This window comes from Dipodomys merriami, unplaced genomic scaffold (genome assembly GCF_024711535.1).
Source record: "Dipodomys merriami isolate MVZ:Mamm:240054 unplaced genomic scaffold, mDipMer1.0.p SCAF_3, whole genome shotgun sequence".
Classification (NCBI taxonomy): Eukaryota; Metazoa; Chordata; class Mammalia; order Rodentia; family Heteromyidae; genus Dipodomys; species Dipodomys merriami.
In genome coordinates, this window is record NW_027204492.1 from 68,088,508 (window position 1) to 68,113,943 (window position 25,436).

Genomic DNA, 25,436 nt, shown 5'->3' on the forward strand with positions numbered 1-25,436 from the left:
AAACTCTCCCTCTTTGCAGATGACATGATCTTGTATTTAAAGAATCCCATGGACTCTGTTCCCAAATTACTCAAGGTGATTCAAAACTTTGGCAAAGTAGCAGGGTATAAAATTAACCCTCAAAAATCAATGGCTTTTCTGTATGACAACAATAAGAAAAGTGTGGCTGAAATCAGGAAAGCAACTCCATTTGTAATAGCCCCACAAAAAATAAAATACCTAGGAATTAACTTAGCCAAAGAAGTGAAGGACCTCTATGATGAAAACTTTAAGAACATGAAAAAGGAAACCAAAACAGAACTTAGAAAGTGGCAAAAACTCCCATGCTCCTGGAGTGACTTACGCTTTTGTTGATAGTTCTTAAAAAGTCTTTGTCTAATGCCAGTTGAAAAGAATTTACTGCTGCTTTCTTCCAGGAATTTTACGATTTTAGTTGTTACATTTATATTTATGATTCATTTTGATTTGTTTTCTCTATGAGGTACATCATCAGTTGTCTCAGCAGTACTTGTTGGAAATATATTTTTTCTCCATTGAATTGATTTGGTGTCTTTGTTGAAATCAATTGACCTTAACCATAAGGGTGTGTTTCTAGATTTCCTATTTTGTTCCACTGTGCTATATGTCTATACTTATTCGAGTCCCTCAGTTTTAATTATCTTAGTTTTGAAACTGGAAAGAGTATTCCAATTTTATTCTACTTGTTGACTTCTTTCTGTATTTCCATTTACTTAGTTCTTCTTTAAGCAACATTAAATAGATTTAAATGTACCAGTTCTGTGCTTTTGTTGATTTTATTTCCAAGCCTTTTATTTTTGATGCTGTTTTAATAATAAATTTATAACACATAATTTACATAATTCACTCATTGAAGTGTACAATTGAATAGCTTTTAGGATATTCAGAGTTGTACAACTGTCATCAGATTAATTTAAATGATTTATATCATTACAATAGATATCACTGTACTCATTAGAAGTCACTCTCCATTTCCTCCCAATGTTTGTATCCACAGGCAATCAACAATATCTTTTTACTTTCCTATGGAGTTGCCTATTCTAATATTTTTGTTTCTTTGTCTCACTTTTTGATACAAGTTGTTGGAAACTTTCCCTCTCCAACTCTTCCTCTCAAGCAATCATTTTACCAGTCTCCGAACTGGAATTGCAGGTGTGTACCTCTACCCTTGGCTTAATTATAATAGTTTTAATGGAATCATACTTCACATGGGTACTTGTGCTTGATTTCTTTTAGGAAGGGTGAGGTTTTATAGGCTTATACATATTTTTGTGTGTAGAAATAAATTATTCATTATGTTAGATTGCTTATTTGGCAATTATTTACTTACATATTATTTATATTAAATTACACAGATATGCTACCTTTTATTTATCCATTCATTTTAACCTTTTGGCTACTATGAGTAATGCTGCTGTGAACATTAGTGTCAAAATTTTGTCTGGGCATATTCTATCAATTTTGATTTATAGTAGTAACTGGAAATTGCAGGGGCACATGGTAAGTCTATGTTTATCCTCATATGGAACTGCTAGATTTTTTTCCAGTGTATTTTATATTATACAATCTTATCAGTAGAGTGTTAGTGTTCTGGTTTATCCAGATCTTTACCATTTAAAAAATCCTATCTATCCCATGATCATTAAGTGTTGCCATGTTAAATTTTGACTTGAATTTCCTAATAACTATGGATTTTCTGTTTTTCTTGGTCAGAAAGACTTTCATTCATATTTATGAGTTACTTATATTTTATTATCTAGTTGTAAGACCACTTTATGCATTCTGATCATACATCTCTTTTCAGATATATGATTTGGAAATTATCTTTCAGTGAGGTTATCTCTTCATGTTCTTGATAGTGTGGTTTGAATCACAAAGTTTTATGAAGTTCAGGTCATTCACTTCATTTTCTGATGCTTGGGTTCCCATCTAAGAAATTATATGAAAGTTCTTGAAATTTAACTTTTACATTTTCTTCTGTGAGTTTTACAGTTTTAGTCTATTTCTAGTTTGGTTGGTTTTTCAATCATGAAAGGATGTTGGGTCCTTCTTCTGTACAACTCAGGATGATCTTGGATGATCTTGTGTTTTTTCTAGCCCATTATTCTATTTGTGTCATTTATTATACTGACTAACATTTGTGTGTTGGAATCTGTTAATTCCTGGTATAAAATCCTGTTAATCATGTGCAGTGTTGGAATCTGTTAATTCCTGGTATAAAATCCTGTTAATCATGTGCAGTGTTGGAATCTGTTAATTCCTGGTATAAAATCCTGTTAATCATATGCAGTGTTGGAATCTGTTAATTCCTGGTATAAAATCCTGTTAGTCATGTGCAATCGTTTTGATAGGTCGATGAATTTATTTCTCTTATATGGTGAATGAATGAATGTATGAATATATTTCTTTCACATAGGTTATATAAATTGTTGGTTTACTATTGTTTATAGTCTTATTTTTTTAGTCAACCTAAGATTTATATAGAATTTACTCGTTTAAAATTTTTTTCATAGAAACTACATTTATTGTCATCAGTTCCACTGCTCTGCTTTTTATTTCATGTCTCTTTTCCTCATTATTTCCTTTTTGTGCTTCCTCTGAATTTACCAGTTTTTCAAATTTCATAAGATATAAGTTGAGTGACTTATTTGATAGCTTCTTTAACTGAAGTAAACTATACAACAGAAAATAAGCCATATAAACCACTTTAAATGTAAAATTCAATGTTATTGTTACACGCACTGAATTGTGCAGCTATCACTACTAAAACAAATCTCTGTACCCATTAGAAAGTAATTCTTATTCTCATTCCTTCCAGCTACTGGAAATCTCAATTTGGGTCTCCATAAATTTTCTCATAATGATATTTCATAACATAATTATACAATATGTGTCTTGATGCTCTTTGATTTTTTTAAATATGATTACATGTGCATAAAAAGACCTGAGGGTTGGATTAAAGTGGGGTGAAAATGTTGAATTGGTGACAGATCAAGATGCATTGCATACATAAACTGCTTTGTTAAATGACAAAAATTTCAATATCTAACCGAAAATGGAGAAAAGTAAGGGAAGGGATGGCTTGGGAGGAGTGGGTGAGAATGTTGAAAGGGATGACATTGATCAAGGGATGCACTGTATTCATAAACTGTCTTGGTGAATGGTAACTTCTTTGTACATCTACTTAAAACATAAAATATATTTTAAAAGGACCCATAGACATGGGTCTGGTATCCACAAGCAACCCATTTTTATTTGTCTAAAACATTTAATTTATCTTTATTGATAAAAATATATTTGTTGAATTTAAGATCTTTGATGGGCTATATTTTTTCTAGTGGTTTTGATATGTAATGCCATTGTTGCGTTTTCTGGCCTCCATTATTTCTAACCTCACTGAAAAAGTTAGCTGTTAATCTTATTGGACTTCTCTATATGTGATCAATTCTTTTACGTTTGCTGCTCTCAAGCTTTTCTCTTTTTTAATGCTTGGTTTTCTTCAGCTTTAACATCATGTATCTGTTTTTTTTTTGTTTATACCTCTTGGTACTTCTTTTGAGCTTCTAGACTGTAAATTATTTTTCATCAGTTTTTAAGATAAATATGCCATTATTAGATTGACTACTTTGTTGCCTTTTTCATCTCAATTGCCTGTATTTTGCTTTGCATTATGTACCTACTATTTTTCTGAAATTCTATGTGATTTTATTCACTCTATGTTTTTCTCTGTTCTTCAGATTTCACAGTATGCATAAATTTATCTTAAGTTCACTACTTTTTAAAATTTTTCTGGTCCTAGGGTTTGAACTCAGGGCCTAAGTGCTGTCTCTGAGCGTTCTGTGGTCAATATTAGTGCTCTACCATTGGAGCAACAGCCCCACTTCCAGCTTTTTGGTGGTTAATTGGAGTTGAGTCTTAGTCTTTCTTGTCTGGACTTGCTTCAAACTATGATTCTCAGATCTCTGCCTCCTGAGTAGCTAAAATTGTAAGTGTAAACCACTGATGCTCACTATTAATTTTGAGCAGTTTTTTTTGTTGTTGTTGGTTGTGGGTCTTGAACGCTGGGCTTGGGCACTGTCCTTGAGCTCTTCAGCTCAAGGTGGGCGCTCTACCACTTGAGCCACAGCACCACTTCCCACTACTTTTAATTTTTGCTTTACTAGGATTTGAACTCAGAACATTAAGCTTGTTTGTCTTGCTTGATCACAGCTGAGACTCTACTACTTGAGCAGTGCTTCCAGTCCCACATTTTGCTAGTTATTTTGAAAATGGAGTCTGCAGACTTTTCTGCCTGGGCTGGCTTTTAATTGTAATACTCATGATCTTGGCCTCTTGAGTAGCTAAGATTATAGGCCAACAACACATAGCACGGTTCTTTCCTTTTCTGGATGAACTATAATGCTCAGTTTTTCTAATGACTTTTTCATTACAGTAATTATACTTTTCAACTCCAGAATTTTAATTTACTTTTCAGCAATATTTCTATCACTCGATATTTTCAATTTGGTGTTATGTTGTCAGACTAGTTTCATTTTCTGCAGTGTGGTTTCCTTTAGAAGTCTAAACATATTTATAAATCTTGTCCTTTGAAATCTTTGTTTTTTATAGCCAACATCAAGTTATCTCACAAAACATTTCAGTTACCTTTTGTCCCTGTCTTTTGTGTGGGTCAAATAGTGTCATTTCTTTTCATGTCTCATTAATTTTGTTGAGAACAGGATATTCAGGTAATATATCACAGCAATTCTGCACATTATCCCACTTTTTTTCTTTCCATACTGGGAATTGAACCCAAAGCTTTGTGTTTATTAGACAAATGTACTACCACTTGATCTGTGTCCCAGTTACCCTTCTACTCTGCTCTTGCTTCTCAATTATCTGGGATTAGAAGCATGCATCACTAGCTTGGGGTTTTTTTTATTGTTATTGTCAACTTATTAGACTACTAATTTTAATTTTTTAATTTTTATTGTAAGGTGATGTACAGTGGGTTACAGTTACATAAGTCAGTACATTACTTTTTGAACAGTTTTACTCCCTCCCTCATTTTCCCCAGGTTTTTTCCTCCCTCTTCCCCTCCCTGCCCAAGTTGTGTAGTTCATTTCCAACATAATGTCTAGTGAGTATCACTGCTGAATTAGTTCACCCTTTGTCCCACTGTCTGTGTGCTGCCCCTTCCCTCCTCAAGTCAGATAAATTTACATACAAGATAAAAGGTACAGTAATTTTAAAATGATGGTGACAAATGAGAAGAAAACAGAAAAAAAGAATCTCAAAAAGCAAAAAGAAAACCCCTCTTCATTCAACTTCTAGGAGTTCATTTAGATAAGCACCATTTTATATGCTCATATGCACATAACTATTGAGACCTTGTGATCCCCTACTAGGAATATTCTCCTTTGGTATCACTGTGTGCATGTTTAGAGTACCGTTTATCATGTCCAAGTGTAATTGTTTGTCTTTTACTATCCTCTGGGTTTACTTATAGATTTATAGGCACATTCTAATTTTTTAAAATTAGGGAAATCATGCAACCTTTGTGTCTGTTTTACATAGCATTTCCCTATGATCCAGCAATCCCACTCCTGGGCATTTACTCAATTGATCACAAACCAGCCTACACTAAAGCCACCAGCACAACCATGTTATGTGTTGCAGCATCGTTTGCCATAGCTAAAGTATGGAATCAACCCAGATGCCCCTCAGTGAATGAGTGGATCAAGAAACTGTGATATATATATATATATATATATATATATATATATATATATATATTTATGTGTATGTATGTATATATACATATATATGTATATATATATATATATATAATAGAATAGAATTCTGTTTCCATCAGAAAGAATGACATTGCCTCATTCATAAGGAAATAGAAAGACTTGGAAAATTATATCAAGCGAAGTAATCCAAATCCAAAGAAACATAGGTTGCATGGTTTCCCTCATTTGTAATAATTAGAATGTGCTTATAAATCTATAAGTGAACCCAATGGATAATAAAAGGCAAAAAATTACTCTTGGACATGATAAATTATACAATGAGACCAAAGGAGGATATTCTTAGGACAGGGCCACAAGGGTTCAGATGATGTAACTGTAAACCTTATGGATAATTCAAGATAGCTGTTCACGCCATCTCCTCATTGTAGTTGTTCATATTTCTCTCTAGAAAATCACTCTCTTTTTTGTTTTATTAACATATCCTTCATACTTTTAACACTTTAAATTCTATTGTGTTAGATATGTTTACAAATGTCTTGTACAGACTGTGGGCTTTGAGGATAACAAGTGTATTTTGATGTGTTCCTCATGTTCGTGTAGTGCATGGTATAGCACAGGTGCCCTATAAGTTATAAATGAGTAAAATGATTACATAAAATATATGGGTTAATTAATTAGTGATAATTATTCCAGGGTAATTTTAGTGTTTACTTCTTCTTTTTCAATTTTTTCCAGATCTTCCAGGAGAAACTGGCAGCCAGAGATGCAGCTGGGGCTGCCCAAATCATAGTTGCTATGGTAACATTCCTTTTAACAGAGACTTTCTCTAGTCTGACAAAGGGTTGTGGATTTTAAGAGGATGGTGAATATGATTTTTTTGGTGTGTTTATGTGGATGAGTCATGCAAGTATGTACTGAGTGGTGGTATTGGAAGTGGAAGGGCTAAAGCTATTTGTCAACCCATTTAGCCATTCAAATCATCCAGGAAGGCTTTTCTCGATCATTATTTTACTTCCTTTTCTGATATATTTTTGTTCCTTGTTTGATTGTTTTTAATGGAACTTCAGAAAACTTTACATCCATTTTGTTAGTTGCAGCAGATTCCATTAACTCATTTGTTGGCTTTTTTTAAAGGTAGCTCTTAACAACAACTCCCCAAAATTCTCTTGGAAAATCAATAACAGGGCATGATTTTTCTCTGTAATTTTCCATTTTATACTCAGTGTTACAGACACATGGAAAGTAATTTTACAATCCAGCACCTGTTTGCTCATAGCTGTACGGAAGGACATTAGCTAACTTGAATCTCTCCACTGTGAGATAGCTATTGACAGTACAATCCCTGGCTTGGCAACAATGGGTTCTTGAGTTCCCATATCCAAATAATCATGAAACTTGGTAACAGTGCCTTCTGGAGTTGCTGTTCCTCAATCCTGCAGGGCCCCTGAATGAAAATGGATTTCAGACTGTCATCCAGCCAAGGAGTTTGAGCACCTTAGTCAGCACTCTGTTATTTTCACACAATATTCACAGTAACTCAGTCACTTGTGAAAGGCAACTATACCTTAATAGAAAGACTATTGGATACTCAGTCAGACTAGGGCTCTGCTATTTATTAGCTATGTGTCTTTGAATAAGTCTTTCAACCTCCCTTGATTCTATTTCTTTACCAAACTGTAACATATCAAAATTAAGTGATACAAAGTGAAGATTGATATGGAATAGAAGGAAGACAGTGATAGCTACCATTTATTAAATACCTCAAAATGCCAAAAACAGTGCTTATAGTTTGTACAAATACTCCCATTTAATTTTCACCAAGCTTTTTTGAGCTAGTAGACATATATTTTATAGTATAGATACAGAAACGGATGTTCAAAGAGGTATAATACTTGGCTTACATATTACATGGCAGGTGAATAGCACATATGGACTTGATTCCAAAACTATCTGAAACCAAAATCCTATATTATTTCTATTATACTCTTTTCTGATTGGATACTTTTGGAAGTTGGGCTTATTCCTCATGGGCTTTCACACAGGCAGGTTTGTGGGTCCTAAACTAATTTCCATTGTTTATATAGACACAACTTGAAGAACTCTTGTCAATATTGGAGCTAGAAACAATCAGCTTCTGTTCCTATTAATAGACATTTCAATGAATGTTTGGAGATGTGTTTCTAAAATTTTCTGTCTCAGTTCCTTGGAAGATGTCCTTCCTTTGACTGGATTAGCTAGTCATCAAGAGTATTTTTGGAAAATGTCCGTCAACCTTTTTTTCAATGAACAATGTAATTATGGAAGAGAAGATCTGAGATAAACTGGTATACTTACTCCAGATCTTAGGTATGGCAGCTTAGTAAGAGCAACTTCTTTACCAACGAGAGGTGAATGACTCTGATGACCATCCATCATTTACATGCTCATACCACTAATATTTGAAGAAAAGAGTGGCTTGCTGGGGTTCTTGTCTGATCTTTTTCAAGGGCTCTGACTTTTGGCATTAAATGCTACAAAATACTCAGAATGAGGTACCTATTCTGTGGCCTAGATCCTCTGGGGATCATCTTGGAACTTTTTCAAGTGAATATTGATTCTATTAATCACCCTGGTTGCCATCATTATCACACTAGTGTGATTCCAACCCTCTCAACCAGCTGGGGCCATCTGATAAATTCAACCCTTCAGGTGCCTTATATAATATTAATATGAGAGTCTTTATGGCACAATGTCTTAGAAGCTGAAAAATCTGCCACAGCTCAAAGTTGCATAGATTCGCACCATTCTGATAGCTTCTAGTAAGTCACTGAGATGGCCACATTGCTCTTCTGTCTACAACTCTGTAATTTCCACCTTGATGATTACCCTTTAACCAAACACTGCTACAATGGATCAGATGCTGAGATACAATGCACTGTTTTAGGCTTGCTTATGTTGTACTGCTCATAAGGTCAAGGGAAGAAGCTGGGTTTCCTGCCAGTGGTGATAGCCAGAGGGATGGCAGGTGTAGCCTCATAAGGGTTGGCCTGAATTTGATATAATTGAATAAAAGCCTTTGAGAGATCAATTTTTTTTGCTCAGAGGCCTAAAATTTTGATTTTTTCCCACTGCTCTCACCCTCCAACCACTAAACCTCATGGATTCAAAATATTGTTATTTACCCACTTGCCAATGTCTCCAGTTTGTTTAATTTCTATCAAGGTTGCCTGTGACCTTGCTGGGCCTGTTTCCATCAATGAAGGCCGTGCATTGAAAACACACGTATGAATTTTCATACAACTTACTTTAAATAACAGTATTAGCAAAATTATTATGGACAAGTTACTTAAAGTCTTAGTGAAATGAGTGTTTTTGTGTGCATTATGATCTTGTTAAAATCTAGGCATTATGTCAAGGCTCTAAATTTTTGTTCTTTCTCTTTGATATACTCTTCATTCCTTAGGTATAAATGATAACCAATCACTGTACGAGTGATCTGGTCATACTTCTGTCTCTTACCCATATAAGAAGAAGGCTATGGCCTACTTGTGATATGTGTCACTACCAGAAAACACCTGAGGATAATGTTCAGTGTATACATTTGAATAAACTCTCAGAAGCACAGCCTTGAGTAGAGTAGACCAAAATTATAAATCATAGCCTTTGTAAAGCAAAGATTTGGCAAATAGATGGGTGTTGGTGACTGGTGCCTGCAATCTTAGCTACTCCGTAGATGGAGATCTGAGGATCAGCCTAAGTAGAAAAGCTTATGCCACTCTTACTCCAATTAATCAATAAAACCTGCAAGTGGCCATGTGACTTGAGTGGCCTTGTGCAAAAATTGTAAGCAAGAGCACAAGACCCCATGTTTGGATCCAGATACTGGCATAAAAGAAAGAAAGAATTTGAATAAACAATAAATGTTTGTTGAGTACCTACTGTTTACCTTGCTCAATTATTGGCAATAGGAGAGAAGTAAAATCTGACAAAAATGTATGAAGAACATTGGGGGAAAGGGTCAGTATATGATAATTTATAGATTATAACAAGGTAAAAGGTAACAGTAGCTCATAACAAGAAAGAATATGTACAATGTACCTTACACATCTCCTAACAATCAGCACTACAAGCATGGGATTTAGGATATAAAGAAGAAAAGGATCCACAAATTGTTCACATTTCAACATTGTTGAAGAAAGGATTAGAAACTAGATCTACCTTAGTCTTCCTGCTTCTGTAGCATAAGGTGGGCCACAACATCTTCAGAAATTGATAGAAGAAATTTATACCTTCTTATCGCTTCAATTGCTGGCTTCAGCAATTATGTTCTCTATTGTAAATGATTTGTATGTATCTTATGCATTATCAGACATTGAAAAACTTTTATGAATTGTAACATAGTTCATTTCATACATTACTTCCCTGTATGAGGGAGCTTATATTTTATACTCAGAGAACTATGATGAGATCTCTTACAAAATTTAATCCTGACTCTTTTCAGTCCATCCATTATCTTCAACCACACCATTTGACTTGCCAAGCAAACATTCCCTTGGCAAGGTTAGTCAGTCCTACCTGGAAATGTTTTTTCATAATTTTCTCCCATTTCTCTTGTTCTCTGCAAGCTCATGTCTTGCATTTTCCTTCTCCTTTGTACTTTCCACCATCTGACTGCTTGCAAAGATGTCTTCAGTTGATGATGGGCATATGGGAGGCTAGAAGAAGTTAGGAAGACATGAGGTTCAGATAAAATTGTAGGGTCACACTGACTTATGCTCTCTCTGCTCCTTTACTTCCTCATTTCCAGTCAGAACTATTTTCTTGTAAGCTGTCATTGTTTCTTTTGCTTCATGTCACTCCCATCTCAGCTAAACATCTCTGCTTTATGCAGTCAATTTCTTTTTGAAATTAAATGTACCACAGCACAGCTTCCTGCTGGGTTTCTTGTGGCAGAGAAAGAAATGGCAAGAGGCATGAGGCAAATAAAGAGACCTGTTAAACTCAATGCAAAAACATGTCAGTTATCTACAGTGCTTTCTTTAATGGTGTAGGAAGGAATATCAGGTAGCCTGGGTCCAGCCAATACATTCAGTATTTGAAGTGGTAGTTGGGGGGTGGCAGGGATGCATTCTTGTTTTCAGTTTAAGTACAAAGGATGAGAGGAAGATTTACAATGAGTTGGAAGGATGAAAAAACATACGCATGTGACAGCGAAATAATATCAGGTATCTTGGTATTAGATGCCAAAATGAATGTTGCTGACAATCTTTGCAATCTGTGGATACTCTGGGGAAAGTGTAGTATGTCTAAGTGGGTGTGAGAACAACAGATTTCTGGAGAGAAGGAATTTTTAGCTAGGCCTTAAAGGGAAAGAAAGACAAGATAGAGACTCACATTCCAGGGCTGAGCAGGGAACCATCTCAGCAGGAAGTTAAGGGCTATAGAAGGAGGCAGTTGAAATATACAAATTTAATTGAGGCAATACTGGGACTGCACTGCTAGATTTCAGTAGCAGTGCTGTTCATTATTATTGTCACCAATAATACCCCAACTGAGCACTTTCTGTGTACAAGAAACTGTGGCAGATATTTTGCATAAGTTATCTTTACTTTGTATTCCCCAAGGTATCATCATTATATCAGAGAAGTGAAGTGACTTGTTCAAAGTCATGTAGCCCAGTAGAAAGGTAGTGTTGAAATCTGAGTCAATGTAACCTGTGTTTAGGCACTGAAAGGGGGAGGTTAGTACTTTAATACCATCCTTAATAAATTATTATTAATGTCTGTGCTTCAAGACAAGGGTGTATGTAGGTAACTTGGTTGTCAGATCAAAGACCTTTTTTATTTTTTTATTTTTCTCAGTCATGGGGTCTGAACTCTGGGCCTGGGTGCTGTCCCTCAGCTCTTCAGCTCAAGACTAGTGTTCAACCACTTGAGTCACAGTGCTACTTCTGGCTTTTTCTGCTTATGTGGTGCTGAGGAATCGAACCCAGGGCCTCATGCATTCAATGCAAGCACTCTACCACTGAGCCACCTTCCTAGCCCTATTTGAGGAGTTCTTAAAGAACCTGACTTCCTAACCTTGAAAGATTTGTTGCTTCCAAGCTCTGGTCCTCTCTTCAATGGATCAGCACATGGACCTGTGACACAGCAATAGATGGACACAGTAATACTTCTGACCTATTGTTCCTTTTGCACATCACAGCCCAGGAGAGTTGGCATATACTGCTGTCTTCACCTACTCAAAAAGCAATATTGGTACTTCTTAATAAATACTGGGGCCTAAGCCCTTTGCAGTTAATTGGCTGAGTCATTCTTCATTTGTAGTCTGTTTCTATATCACTTGCTTTAGTACATGACAGACCAAAAAAACAAACGGTGTTTTTTTTTGAGCCAGCACAATGAACACAGTTGAGGTCTGATGAATCTGGAAAACAATTTTATTGCTACGGTATTTGAATTATTGCTGAACTTGTCTGTCTATGAATTTTGTCTTGAGGCTGTTACTTGCTCTGGCTCTCACCTTGTTATTTTCACCTTCTGATTACTAACTTGATGACCCTCTGTTAAGGGTTGATGGCCCACTCTCCTCCTTCCTTCCTTCCTTCCTTCCATCTGTCTCCTCCTCCTTCCTGCTTCCTTCTTCAAATTATGGCTCTTATCTACCCCTTTAAACTCATACTATTTTTTCCAGTTTTTCTGCAACCATTTTCCTTTTCTGTTGTATAGACATACATTTATGCTTTAGGTGACAATGTAATTTGTTGTGTAAATCAGGATAGAGTTAAAGAGAGGAGTATAGTAAATATGATGGGAAAACATGTATAAACAAGGAATGTATGGATAAACTAGAAAATATGATAATCTTTCTTATGTCTCAGTCTCACTTCTATTACCAGCTCATGTCATGACCTGAGCTTAAATGTTATCTCCTGGATGCCTTCCATGTGTGCTTTAAGTCGGTGCCGTATTTCCTATCCATTATTCTCCTAAGTACATTCTATTTACTTCTTGTAAGTCATGAACAGTTTATAGATATGTTTATTTCTTTAATTATTTAATGCTTGTGTCCATACCAAAACGGTAAATTACAAGAAGACAGGGGCCCTGTTTTGGTTGATAAATGTGCATCTAGTGATTAGCACAATGCTTATAATACAGAAAGAAAAATTAAAATTCTTGGTGCTGGTGGCTCATGCCTGGAATCCTAGCTACTCAGGAATCAGAGATTCAAGGATTGTAGTTTGAGGCCAGTCCAGTTAGGAAAGTCCATAGATTCATCTCCAGTTAACTACCAAAAAACCACAAGTAGAACAGTGGCTCAAGAGCTAGCTTTGAGCACAAAACTTCAGTGACAGCGCTGGGGCCTTGAGTTCAAGCCCAGGACTGGCACAAAAAATTAACACTTGGGCCAGAGAATTATCTCAAGAGGTAGAGCATTTGCATAGCATGAGTGAGACTCTGGATTTAATCCTCAGAAGTGAAATTGAATGAGCATTTATTGAGTATCTACTGCATTCTTGGAACTGTTATAAGAACTTTAACGGATATTGATTCATTTAATCCTCACAACAAACTTACAAACAAGGTAATATTATTTTCAAATTATTTCCAAATGAGAAGATCAAAGCACAGAGAAGTTAAATAACTTCCCCAAATTATTCCACTAGTAAAAGTAAGATATAATGTTAAAATGCATATTATCCAACTTAATGGTCCATGCTGTTAATTATCAAATTCTAGGTATTTGGTTGGTAAATATATGTGTAGGAGATTTTATGCATGTTCACTGGATGGATTCACTGAACAAACTTTTACTGTGCATTTATCATTTTTCAAGTACAATAGGAACTAATTACTGACCCAGTAGCTCAGTAGGGTCCCCTGAGATATTCTAAAGTTGGTAGGTAAGCCTACCAACTGAAGTAACTGAAATGAAAGACTCAAGCAGAGAGGTTGGCAAAAAAAAGTGGCAATGTGAAAAGAACATGGAATTTGGAACCAGATAGCCTTGGCTCTATTATTGCCCAGCTGTGTGACTTGGAGCAAGTGGAAATAATCAACCTACCCCATCCCCACAGAGTTCTAGTGTTGATTAAATGATGGAAAGTGAGGGACAAGCACAGAGTGGGTATCCAAAATATGATTGTCTCTTTTATTCTCCTTATGTTTTACACACACACACACACACACATACACACACACATACACGTACAAACACACACAGTTAAAACATGGCTTCTTGATATCATACAACTGAAAAATTGATAAATTTTACTTTGGCCTCTAGAAATATAACAAACTCAGATCAAGATGAATTGAATGTGTTAGGAAATGGTTTTGGATGTAAAAGGTAACTTACATAGATGTAATGCCTTCAGTATAAATAAGGCTGACTACCAACACTTAGAGGTAAATTGCACAGAGAAACATTGAAGTTTGGATAGAAGTGAGTCCCCCATGCTGATTAAAACTCAGGCATTCTAGGTTGGCTTTAAGTGAAAAAGTCAAAGGAGAGTATTAAGCCCCAATACCAGCACACACACACACACACACACACGCGCACACACACACACACACACACACACACACACACACACACACACACACACACACCCTCAAGAATTCTGATTGGAAGACTCAAGTATTTTTTATCAGAACAACTACTGTATGATTTTAAACTTTCACTCTCTAAATTATATTAGATTCGTCTTTATTTCTATCATCAGTGAATTGAGCCTAATTACTTCTGCCCTAGGTATTTTGCAGGGTTCTTGCAAGATCAAAATAAAGATATGTATTCAAATGGTTTTTTTTCTTTCATGCATTTGTTTCTAACACATTTATATGATTATTTCTTTGTTGCTTTGTATGTCCCTCCCCCACAGTATAACCCCTGCTTTCACTGTAATTGATGTCCGTATAATTTGTGGAGGGGAAGGGGAAAATCAAGTCGTTTAAATAAGAATACAGGTGGAGGGGCTGGGAAGGTGGCTCAGTGGTAGAGCGCTTGCCTTGCATGCCTGAGGCCCTGGGTTCGATTCCTCAGCCCCACATAAGCAAAAAAGAAAAAAGCCAGAAGTGGCGCTGTGGCTCAAGTAGTAGAGCGCTAGCCTTGAGCTGAAGAGCTGAGGGACAGCTCTCAGGCCCAGAGTTCATGCCCCACGACCGGACCAAAAAAAAAAAAAAAAAAAAAAAAGAATACAGGTGGACCCGTTGAAACAATGAGAAGTACAAGTTGTCATGTCGAAAACGAACTTTACAACTTTGGTGAGGGGGGGGAGGGCTGGGGGGGCGGGGGAGGCTGGGAAGGGATGGGAAGGGGAAACAAAGGAGGAGGCTACAATGCTGGATAAGAAATGTACTCATTATCTTGCCCATGTAATTGTAACCCCTCTGTACAGTATTTTCACAATAAAAAATAAATAATAATTTAAAAAAATAAATAGATCTCAACTTGAAAAAAATGATACAATGGATTTAAAGGCTGTTATCCAAATATGTTTTCTTGTAGAAGGATTCCACTGTTTTAAATGAAATGGGCCTGAAGAATATTGGAGCCCAGAAGGAGGGCAGGTTTGGCCTCAAGTCAGAACTCCTGGATCTCTGCATGTTCTTGAACCAATGTGTTGACATATGTTTTTGTTAGTCCTGGGGCTTGAACTCAAGACTTCATGCCCTTTCTTGTTTTTATCATTCAAGTTTAGGACTACCACTTGAACTTCATTTCTACTTAAAGCTTTTTTTTCTACTTAATTGGAGATAAGATTCTCACAAAATCTTTTTTTTTCTTTTTTCATTTATTTTTTATTGTGAAAATACTGTACAGAGGGGTTACAATTACATGGGCAAGATAATGAGTACATTTCTTATCAAGCATTTTAGCCTCCTCCTTTGTTTCCCCTTCCCATCCCTTCCCAGCCTTCCCTCCGCCCCCCCACCCAATTCTTCCCCCCCCCCCCCCCACCAAAGTTGTAAAGTTCATTTTCAACATGACAACGTGTACTTCTCATTCTGGAAGGCCAGATTGGCTTCAAATCATGATTGTCAGATCTCAAATTACAGAATAGCTAGGATTATAGGTGTGAGCCATTAGCACCCAGCCTCTAACATATATTTTGAATCTGAGTACTTCTTTTCACTGCCACTTTGCTTATTCATGCCAGCACCATAATCTCACCTGGTCTACTTTGGGCTATCACTTGCAACTTATAGTTCATTTTTCCTATTTAGGTCGGTTGTATCCTATTAAAATGTAAACTAAATTATGTCACTGCATGTTTTAACATCTGACAATGACTTCTCACTTACCTTTGAATCAGACTTGTTAGTATCCTACCAACTGTACCATATTCATTTTATAATTCCAGCCTCATTTTTTTTAATTTTATTTTATTTGAGAACATACTGTACAGAGGGGTTACAATTACATTGGCAGGATAATGCATACATTTCTTACCAAGCATTGCAGCCTCCTCCTTTGTTTACCCTTCACCTCCCTTCCCAGCCTCCCCCCTCCCCCCCACCCAATCATACCCCCCTCCCCCCCCACTCCGACATTGTAAAGCTTGCTTTGACATGACATTTTGTAATTCTCCTTGTTACAACAGGTCCACATGAATCCTTAAACGACTTGTTTGTCCCCCTCTCCTCCACATGTTATACTGACATCAAATAAAGTGAAAGCGGGGGTTACACTGTGGGGGAGGGACATACAAAGCAACAAAGAAATAATCTTATAAATGCGTTAGAAACACATGCATGAAAGAAACGAAAACATTAAAATACATATTTAAGGGTTCGTTTTCCTAACATCACATTATCTGATCTTTTCCTCTTGACTCATACCTATACTAGATATTGCAAATAAGGGAAACCATGGGACCTATGTTTCTTTGGGCCTGGCTTACTTCACTTAATATAATTTTTTCCAAGCCTTTCCATTTCCTAACAAATGGGGAAATGTCATTCTTTCTGATGGAGGCATAGAATTCCATTGTGTATATATACCACATTTTCTTGATCCATTCATCTACTGAGGGGCTTCTGGGTTGGTTCCATATCTTAGCTATGGTAAATAATGCTGCAATAAACATAGTTGTGCTGGTAGCTTTAGTGTGGTCTTGTTTGTATACATTTGGGTAAATGCCCCAAAGTGCGATTGCTGGATCATAGGGGAGATCTATGTGAAGTCTTTTGAGGAACCTCCATACTGCTTTCCAAAGTGCAGCCTCATTTTTTTCTCCTCAGACATGTCAGTCTTATTCCTATCTCATGGTCTTTATACTTATTCATAGTAAATGCCACTTTCTAAAATTAAACTGTTTGCCTTCTATTTAATGTTTGTCAATGCCAGTTAGATTATAAGCTCCATCTAAGCAAGAAATGTACTTGTCCATATCTGCAAATAAAAATCTAATCCCATGTCGGTCTGATTAACGCTATATGTTCAATGAGTATTTGTTGAAGGAATGGATGAATAATGACCTCCACAACGCTGGCATTTATGCTTTTATGAGGTAGTGCTGAGTATCATTGGAAGCCCTACTGTGCTGGATAAAAACATCCCAGGATGACTTCTTGGATAATGATTTTGTCACGTAGAGTCAATTGATGTCCCTGGCATTGTTTGAGAACAGACAGCTCCCCTCCAACCAACCTGCAAGGTTTTGATACGTTCTCTAGAGGATGATGCTTGGTGGTTGTCATGGAGACTAGCACACCAAAACAATCCCAAAAGTAGATCAAATGTGGAAGTGTTTTTAGGCTCTGTGCCTGCAAACACCCTTGCTGTGTGAAAGGGACTGGGGAATAGGAATCATGTACATAGTAAAAAGTGGAAAGGAGTAAAAGGAGGAGCAGTTTGGTAGAATGGGACAAATCTTAACCTTGGGTAAAAGCAGATAGACCTTTCACTTCAGGCTTAACCACATCTAGCTGAGTGATTGTGGCCATATGTTTAAAAATCTCATAACCTTCCCAGTTTCCTCACCTGTAAAATATAGGCTTATCCATTTGAATGGTACTTCAGAGGAATTAACAAATAGCATGTCTGTGAAATTTTTCATTATAGAATCTGGCTGTATATAGTAGCTTCTCAATAAATAATCATTTTTCTTATATCTCTTGTCTGGATTTGAAAGCATGCTTAGAGAAGCTTCCCTTTGCTTTGCTCTTTCCTCTCTGGCTTCATTCATTCAATATTTTTCTACCAAATGTTTTGTTCTTAGGCTCAAGAAATAGGCATAAATTTGTCAGATTACATACTAGATAATTGCCATCACAATGAGGATTTACAAAAATAAATAAATAAATGCACTACATGAGTTAGATAGTGGTATGAGAAAATTGGAGGAACTTCTTACAAGGGAAGTAGCAAAGTTTTGTTTGCTTCAAAATATCCCAGTGATCACTTTGTGGATAATGGATTGTATGGGATAAAAAAGTGACAAGATTTGTTACAGAGTTGTAGCTACTTAGGAGGCTACCTTCTGAAATTGTAGCTACTCAGGAGGCTGAGATGTGTGGATCAAGCTTCAAAACCAACGTGCTCAAGAAAGTACATGAGATAACCATTGATTATCTCTAATTAACCAGCAAAAAGCTAACATGGAGGTGGAAGTGTGACTCAAATAGTAGAATTACCAACCTTGAGCAAAAATGTAACAGACAGCACCCTAGAGAACAACCCTCACCCCTCCCCACAGCTCCACAGAAATGGATGATCAACTGGTATGTATGTGGCAGAAAAGAAACTGATTTAGTTAATCAAGGTCATGTTAATCTGAAGTATTTCCTGGATATCTGAATATAAAGGTCATGTGTATAACTTGTTGCATGTTTTTGTAGTCTAGGGGGAAAATTAAAGTTAAGGACAGAAATTTATGACTCATCTGTATATGGGTAGTATTTACCTGTTACGATGCATGACTTAGATGTTATTGTTCCTTAGAGTTTTGCTGTCTACTCCCCTTTCCTTTCCCTGTGTTCTCTTTTACTAGGTGCATCCAGTGAGTCATTACTCAAAACATCAAAGATGGAAAGTACTTTAAAGATCATCTATTCAACCCACATCCCAATTGTGAGGGCCAGAATGGGAAGAGGATATGTCTATGATCATTCAGAACATAAATGACAGAATTGGGCTTCAAAAATTGGTTTCCTGACTTTTACATTAAAGGTCTTTCCACTATATTTATTGTACTGTCACCCTTCCACCCATTGTAGCTAAATATCACTGATCAATGATACCTTCTCTAACTATTTTTCTCAATTCAGTCTCCTCTAGCTTTTGAGATCTTGCATCACCTTCAATAATAGCAATTAATTCTTCCTTGTACTCTCTTACCAAGTTTTTAGATCCTTGTTTCTTGAAGACTTTACTCTGGGTCACTAGTTTCAGCACTTCCTGAAGGCTTGTTAGTAATGAAAAATTAAGTTCCATTTAGATCTACTAAGTCAGAATCCTTTTTAAGATAATCTGCTGGAAATTTCTGTGTAGATAAAAAATTTTAAAGGTCTGATCAGTCTGTTTATATGTTTTAGCTTTGAGTAGAAGGACTCTACAGTACAGTAGTGGCGAAGGGAATGTCTGTGCAACTGAAGTAAAATGAAATGATACAAATACATCCTTTTTCCTTCCATAATCTTGAGATACTTTGTAAAATGTGTTTTCCTATTCTCAGCTTCCTTTGGTCTTAACTGTCATCCAATGTGGCTCAGTTGTGAACTTGGTTGGTTTTAGATCAAGTGCTTCAGTCCAAATAGGAGTTCAAAAGAACATTTCAGAGATGAAAGAAGGTCTGTGAAAATGGACTAACAAAGCCATTAGTCTGATTGTAAAAACCAGTAGAGGAGGCAGAATGAAGAAGAAGAAACTTCTTAATCCTGGCTATATATTAGAACACAAGCAATTTAGAAATAGAAGCATAGCTAGAGCACTTAAAACCTACTCTTTTAGCAATTTCCAGTATTCAGTACAGTATTATTAATTATAGCTATCATACTATATTTTAGATCTTGTTATTCATTAGTAGCTGAAACTGTATTCTTTGACCAACATTCTTTGACCAACATCTTCTTACTTCCTCCTGTCTCTGGACCTGGTAATTGCCACTGAATTTTCCATTCTTATGAATTCAAACTTTTAGATTCCATGTGTAAGAAAGATCACATGATATCTTTCTTTCTGTATTTGGTTGATTTCATTTATCATATTGTACTTTATGGAAATTAGCATGTTAATTTGCTTGATCCTAGTAATAACAATATAATCATTTCAAAATCATGTTGTATACACTAAATATATCTGAGGTAAAAAATAAAACAATAATGGAAAAGAGTTATTCCTGACTGAACTAGAATTATTGGAGTGCTGATCCACATTTCAATAAACTACTTTGTGTATGTGTGTGTGTACCCATGAGTGAATGTATGTGTATGTGTGCCAGTATTTTGACTTTCTCTCAGGGCCTCCCACTCTAGTTCAGTGTTTTAACTCTCAGCTGGTGTTCTACCACTTGAAACACACCTTCAGTTCCAATCAACTACTTTTAAAGTTCCAAGGTACCTCTAACAATTGGCCCAAGACAATCATGGTTTGAAAATTGAGAATGTATTTGTATGTCACATAACTGAAAGTGAAAGATTCCAGGATTGGTTTTTTCAGTAGCTCCAAATATCATTAATTCACTTCTTTTCTTTTTTTACATTGGCATTTATATTATGAAGGATCTGATCATAAGAAAATAACAGCAGACCCAGGTTCTATATCCCCCTTACTCATCAACATACAGTTATTGAGAGGGACTATGTCTTTTTTTTACTTCCAAACATCTCTCAGAAAACCTTCAGTCAACTTTTTGTATCTAATTAATAAGTTTTATGTTGCGTACAATTATTTGCATGAATGGCAATTCCATGAATGACTTGGCTCAATCAGTGTCTATTTCATCGGATCCCTTACTGTGACTAAATGAATATTTAAACAACATCAATATTCTTTCAGCAAAAAGTAGAACATGGCTCTTAAGTAAGTACTCATTACTACACAAGGTACAAAATCCAAACCAAAATTAAAGAAAAATCCAACCATAGCTGTCAACAGGTTCTGCAGGCAGGCTAGTAACAAAAAACAACAAAATTTCCAGATGAAAGAGGCAACAGTTCCACTAGGTAGGCAGCGATAATCCTCAGGAAGCAGGCAGTTGGAACTGGCATGGAAACATAGGGTTTAGGTTAAAATTCAACACATTATCACTAACAGTGTAACTTTATCTGAAATCATTTTCTTCCTTTCCGTATTAGATTTTTCTATATTAAAATAGGGGACAATAAGAAGGTCTCTCAGAAGTTGGTGTTTCCATACACAAAGTAAACACTCAACATCTGTTTTTGTTTGGCACTCTGCTTTGTGCTTCTTTTTAATGTGAATGCTACCACCACTACTATTATAGAAAAGCTATGAATCTCAAGTTCAGGGACAGAAGTCCAATCTACACTAGGCAGGAAACAAAATAAAGTGGATCTTAAGGTACTCCACAGATAACAAGATAGAGACTAGGGAATATAAATAAAATAGATACCAATTATCTAGCAACAATAACAGTTGTAATTATCTTTATTGTCAAAGTTAATGGATGACATCAGCACGATGGTGTGTGAGTGCAATGAGCTGAATGTTTTTATATTTCGAAAGTCCAGTGATCTGCAATTTAACTTCTAAGATAGTGTGTTTGTTTGTTTTATGCTGGTACTGGGACTTGAAACACAAGGCCTGGGTCTAGTCCATTAGCCTTTTTTGTTCAGTCTAGCTTTCTACCACTTGATCCATACTTTTACTTCTTTTTGCCAGATGGTTGGAGAAAGGAGTCTCACTGGATTTTCTTTCTGGGCTGGCTTTGAACTATGGTCCTCAGTTGTCAACTTCCTAAGTTTCTAGGATTACAGAACAGAAGCCACCAGCTCCTGAACAGTATGGTATTTTTAGAAGGTTGAGCTTTGAGAGGTGATTATGTCATAGGCACAGAGCCAGAACATAAGGCTTAATACATTTTCAAAGGTTGAATATGCAGATTTTCTGAAATTAAAGGAAATGAAGCAAACAAGCAATAGCTAAAGGAAAAAATAATAAATCATGGAAATAAAAAAATATACTTAACAAAAAAATGAATGTAATGAAATTGAAAATGTCTTGAGACAAATGAAAATAGCAAGTACAACCTACTTAAATCTGTAGGATAAGTATTTAAGTCCAGAAGTAAAATTTATAACCACAAAAATTTATCTTAAAAAGACAGATCTTATTTGCAATAATTAGTATACCTCTAGGATAATCTTAGCAGATGAGCAGAATAGCTCAATAGCTCATACATATGACCATAAAAGATGATGTTAAGTGAAATGAACTCCAAGACATGGACACAAGAAGTTTTTCTTTAATGTTTTTAATATACTATGTGATTTTTTTGTTTCTTTTTTATGTTCTTCCCCCTATGGCATATCCCCTTTTTATTTGAACTAGGGAAGGGAAGAGTAACAACAGAATGGTGAGATAAAGGACAAAGGGGAACCAGTGCAACAGCAATATACACAATACAATATTTTGAAAATGAGCTGTACAACTTGAGGGGGTTGGGAAAATAGGAGAAAAATGAGGGAAGGGACAACAAGTTTGACAAGAAATGTACTTATTACCTTACTTATTTAACTTCAACCCCTCTGTTCATCACCTTGACAATAAAAGAGACAGATCAATAATGATCATGAGGTTAAAGCTGGAACACAAAATCTCCCAGCCAGGTGCAGTGGCTCAAACCTATAATAACTAATACTCAGGAGGCAGATATTGGGAGGATTGAAGTTCAGGGGCAACTTTGGACAAAAAGTGAAATTCAATCTCTACCAACAGCTGGAAATAATGGTACAAACCAACTACTCTGGAGGCACAACTAAAATGATTTTGATGCAGGACAGCCTGGGAAAAAATGAGAGTCCCTGTTTAAGGAAAAGCTATAATAAAAATGGATGGAGGCATGGTTCAAATAATGGAGTGCCTGGCTCACAAATGGAAGGCCCTGAATTCAAACCCCATACACAAAAAAGTCTTTGAACAAAGAAAACCCCAGGACTAGATGGATTCAGGTCTAGACATTTAAAGAACTAGTATTTATTCTCAAACTATTCCATAACATAGAAAGGAAATGAATAGTCTCATACTTAGTCTCTGAATGCAGTATTACCTTGATATAAAAATTGGATAAAGACACAACAAAAAATTCCAGATCAATAATATCCTCAATGAACATAGACTAAAACTTTCTCAGTATTTGCAAACTGAATTCAACAACACTTTAAAGAGATCATACACAACAATCAAGTTAGTTTCATTCCACAGATTGAAAGTTCTACATATGCAAATCAGTAAATGTAATAGCATATAAGCAGAAAAAGTACCCCAAAATTCATAATCAGTAGAGGCAGAGAAAGCTTTTGACAAGTCAACATCCTTTCATGTTAAAAGCCCTAAACAAACCAGAAATAGAAGAAATGTACCTCAATATAATAAAGGCTACATGGGACAAACATAAGCAATATGATAGTAAATTAGGGAAAATTGAAAGCATTTCCATTGAATTTGAGGACAAGACAGGAATGTATACTTTTCCTTACTATAATTTAATATTGTGTTGGCATTCTTATCTAGAGCAAAAAGCAAATGAAAGAAATAAAAGGGATATAATAGAAAAGGAAGAAGTCCAATGAAGAGTATATTATCCTACAATTAAAGACCCCCAAACTCCACTAAAAAATTCCTAGATTAGATTAAACACTTTTAGCAACTGGCTGGATACAAAATCAGAATTCAAAAATCTGGAGCTTTTGTTTTCTTTTGTTTTCTGTTGATACTAGGGCTTGAATTCAGGGCCTATGTTCTGGCTTACTTTTTGTTGCTGTTTTTCAAGATTGGTGCATTACCACTAGAACCATATCTCTGTGTTTGAGTTTTGCTGGTTAATTGAAGATAAGAGTCCCTAGGATATGTCTGCCTAGGCTGGATTCAAGACAGAATCCTCAGATTTCAGCCTCCTGATTAACGAGGATTACAGGCATAAGCCAGCAGTATCCTGCAATAGTTTTTCTATATATCAATAATGAATGATCTGAGAAAGAAATTAGGTGGCTGGGCACAGTGATTATATGTCTGTAATCCCAACTCCTTGATAAGTAGTTTGAGAGCACAGGGCAAAAAGTTACTGAGACTCCTGTGATCCTAGCTACATAAGAAGCTGTATGGAAGAGGATCATGATGTGAGGATCTCCTCAAGCAAAACTGTGAGATCTGCTTGAAAATATAGTAAAAATATTTGGGGATGTGGCACCTAATTTCAAACCATAGTTCCACAAAAAAATCTAGAAAACTATCCATTCATGAGAGCCTCAAAACAAACAAGAAAGCAAACAAAACCTAGAAGTAAACTTAATGAAGAAAATGGAAGATTTCTACAGTAACAAAACACTGAAGAAAGAACTTGAGGAAGACACTGACCTCCTATGGAAATGGTGGAACAAAAGATGAACTAATTCAGCAGTGATATTCACTAGACACTGTGTTAGAAATGAACTATACAATTTCGGAGGAGGGAAGTTGGGAGGAAAAAACGGGGAAAATGAGGGAGGGGTAACACTGTTTAAAAAGAAATGTACCATTTGGCTTATATATGTTTATCTGATTTGGGGGAGGGAAGAAGAATCACAGAATGGTGGAAGAAAGGGTGAACCAATGCAACAGTGATACACACTAGGCACTAGGTTGAAAATGAACTTTACAACTTCGGGGCAGGAAGAAGAGTCAATGAGGAAACTGGGACAAAATGAAAGAGAGAGTAGCACTGTTCAAAAATTAATGTGCTCATTACTTATGTAACTGTAACCCTATGTACATCACCTTTACAGTAAAATAAAAAAGAAATGTACTGTGTAACTTATATGAATGTAATCCCTCTGTACATCACCTTTACAATAATAATTTTTTATTATTAATAAGTTTTTTTATTGTGAAAATACCATACAGGGGGGTTACAATTACATGAGCAAGGTAATGAGTACATTTCTTATCAAGCATTGTTGCCTCCTCCTTTGTTATAATAATAATTTTTAAAACCTAGAATATCGTATTGATCTAATGCAGTCCCTTTTAAAAAGCTCAGGAATAGAAAAACCAATCCTAAAACTCACAGGAAAGCATAAACGATCCTGAATTGCCAAAACAATACTGAACAAAATAACAATGCTGAAGATATCACAATACTGGACTTCAAATTATACTACAGAGAAACAGTAACAAAAACAGCATGGCACTGACACAAATTAGATGTGAAGACCAATGATATTGACTAGAAGACTAAGAAATAAACCCACACAGTTACAAGTATATGATTTTTCACAAAGGAATGAAAAACAGATTTTGGAGAAAAGACTTGCTCTTCAGATGGTGCTGAGAAAACTAAACATCCACAAGTAGAATACTGAAACTAGATTCTTATCTCTTACTGTGTATAAAAATCAATTCAAATCTGGGCGCCAGTGGCTCATGCCTGCAATCTTAGCTACTTGGGAGAGAAGCTGAGATTTGATGATTGTGGTTCAAAGCCAGCCTGGGCAGGAAAATCTATGACACTCTTACCTCCAATAAACTACTCAGAAA

General features: G+C 35.9%; 1 protein-coding gene across 1 annotated transcript in view; it reads left to right on the forward strand.

Annotated features, from left to right (window-relative positions):
* LOC138839843 (uncharacterized) overlaps positions 1 to 25,436 on the forward strand; it is a 105,130-nt gene that overhangs the window by 43,763 nt on the left and 35,931 nt on the right. The window contains exon 3 of the mRNA XM_070039356.1: positions 6,489 to 6,551. Within this exon, the coding sequence (XP_069895457.1) occupies positions 6,489 to 6,551 (63 nt within the window). The remainder of the gene's footprint in view (positions 1 to 6,488; positions 6,552 to 25,436) is intronic.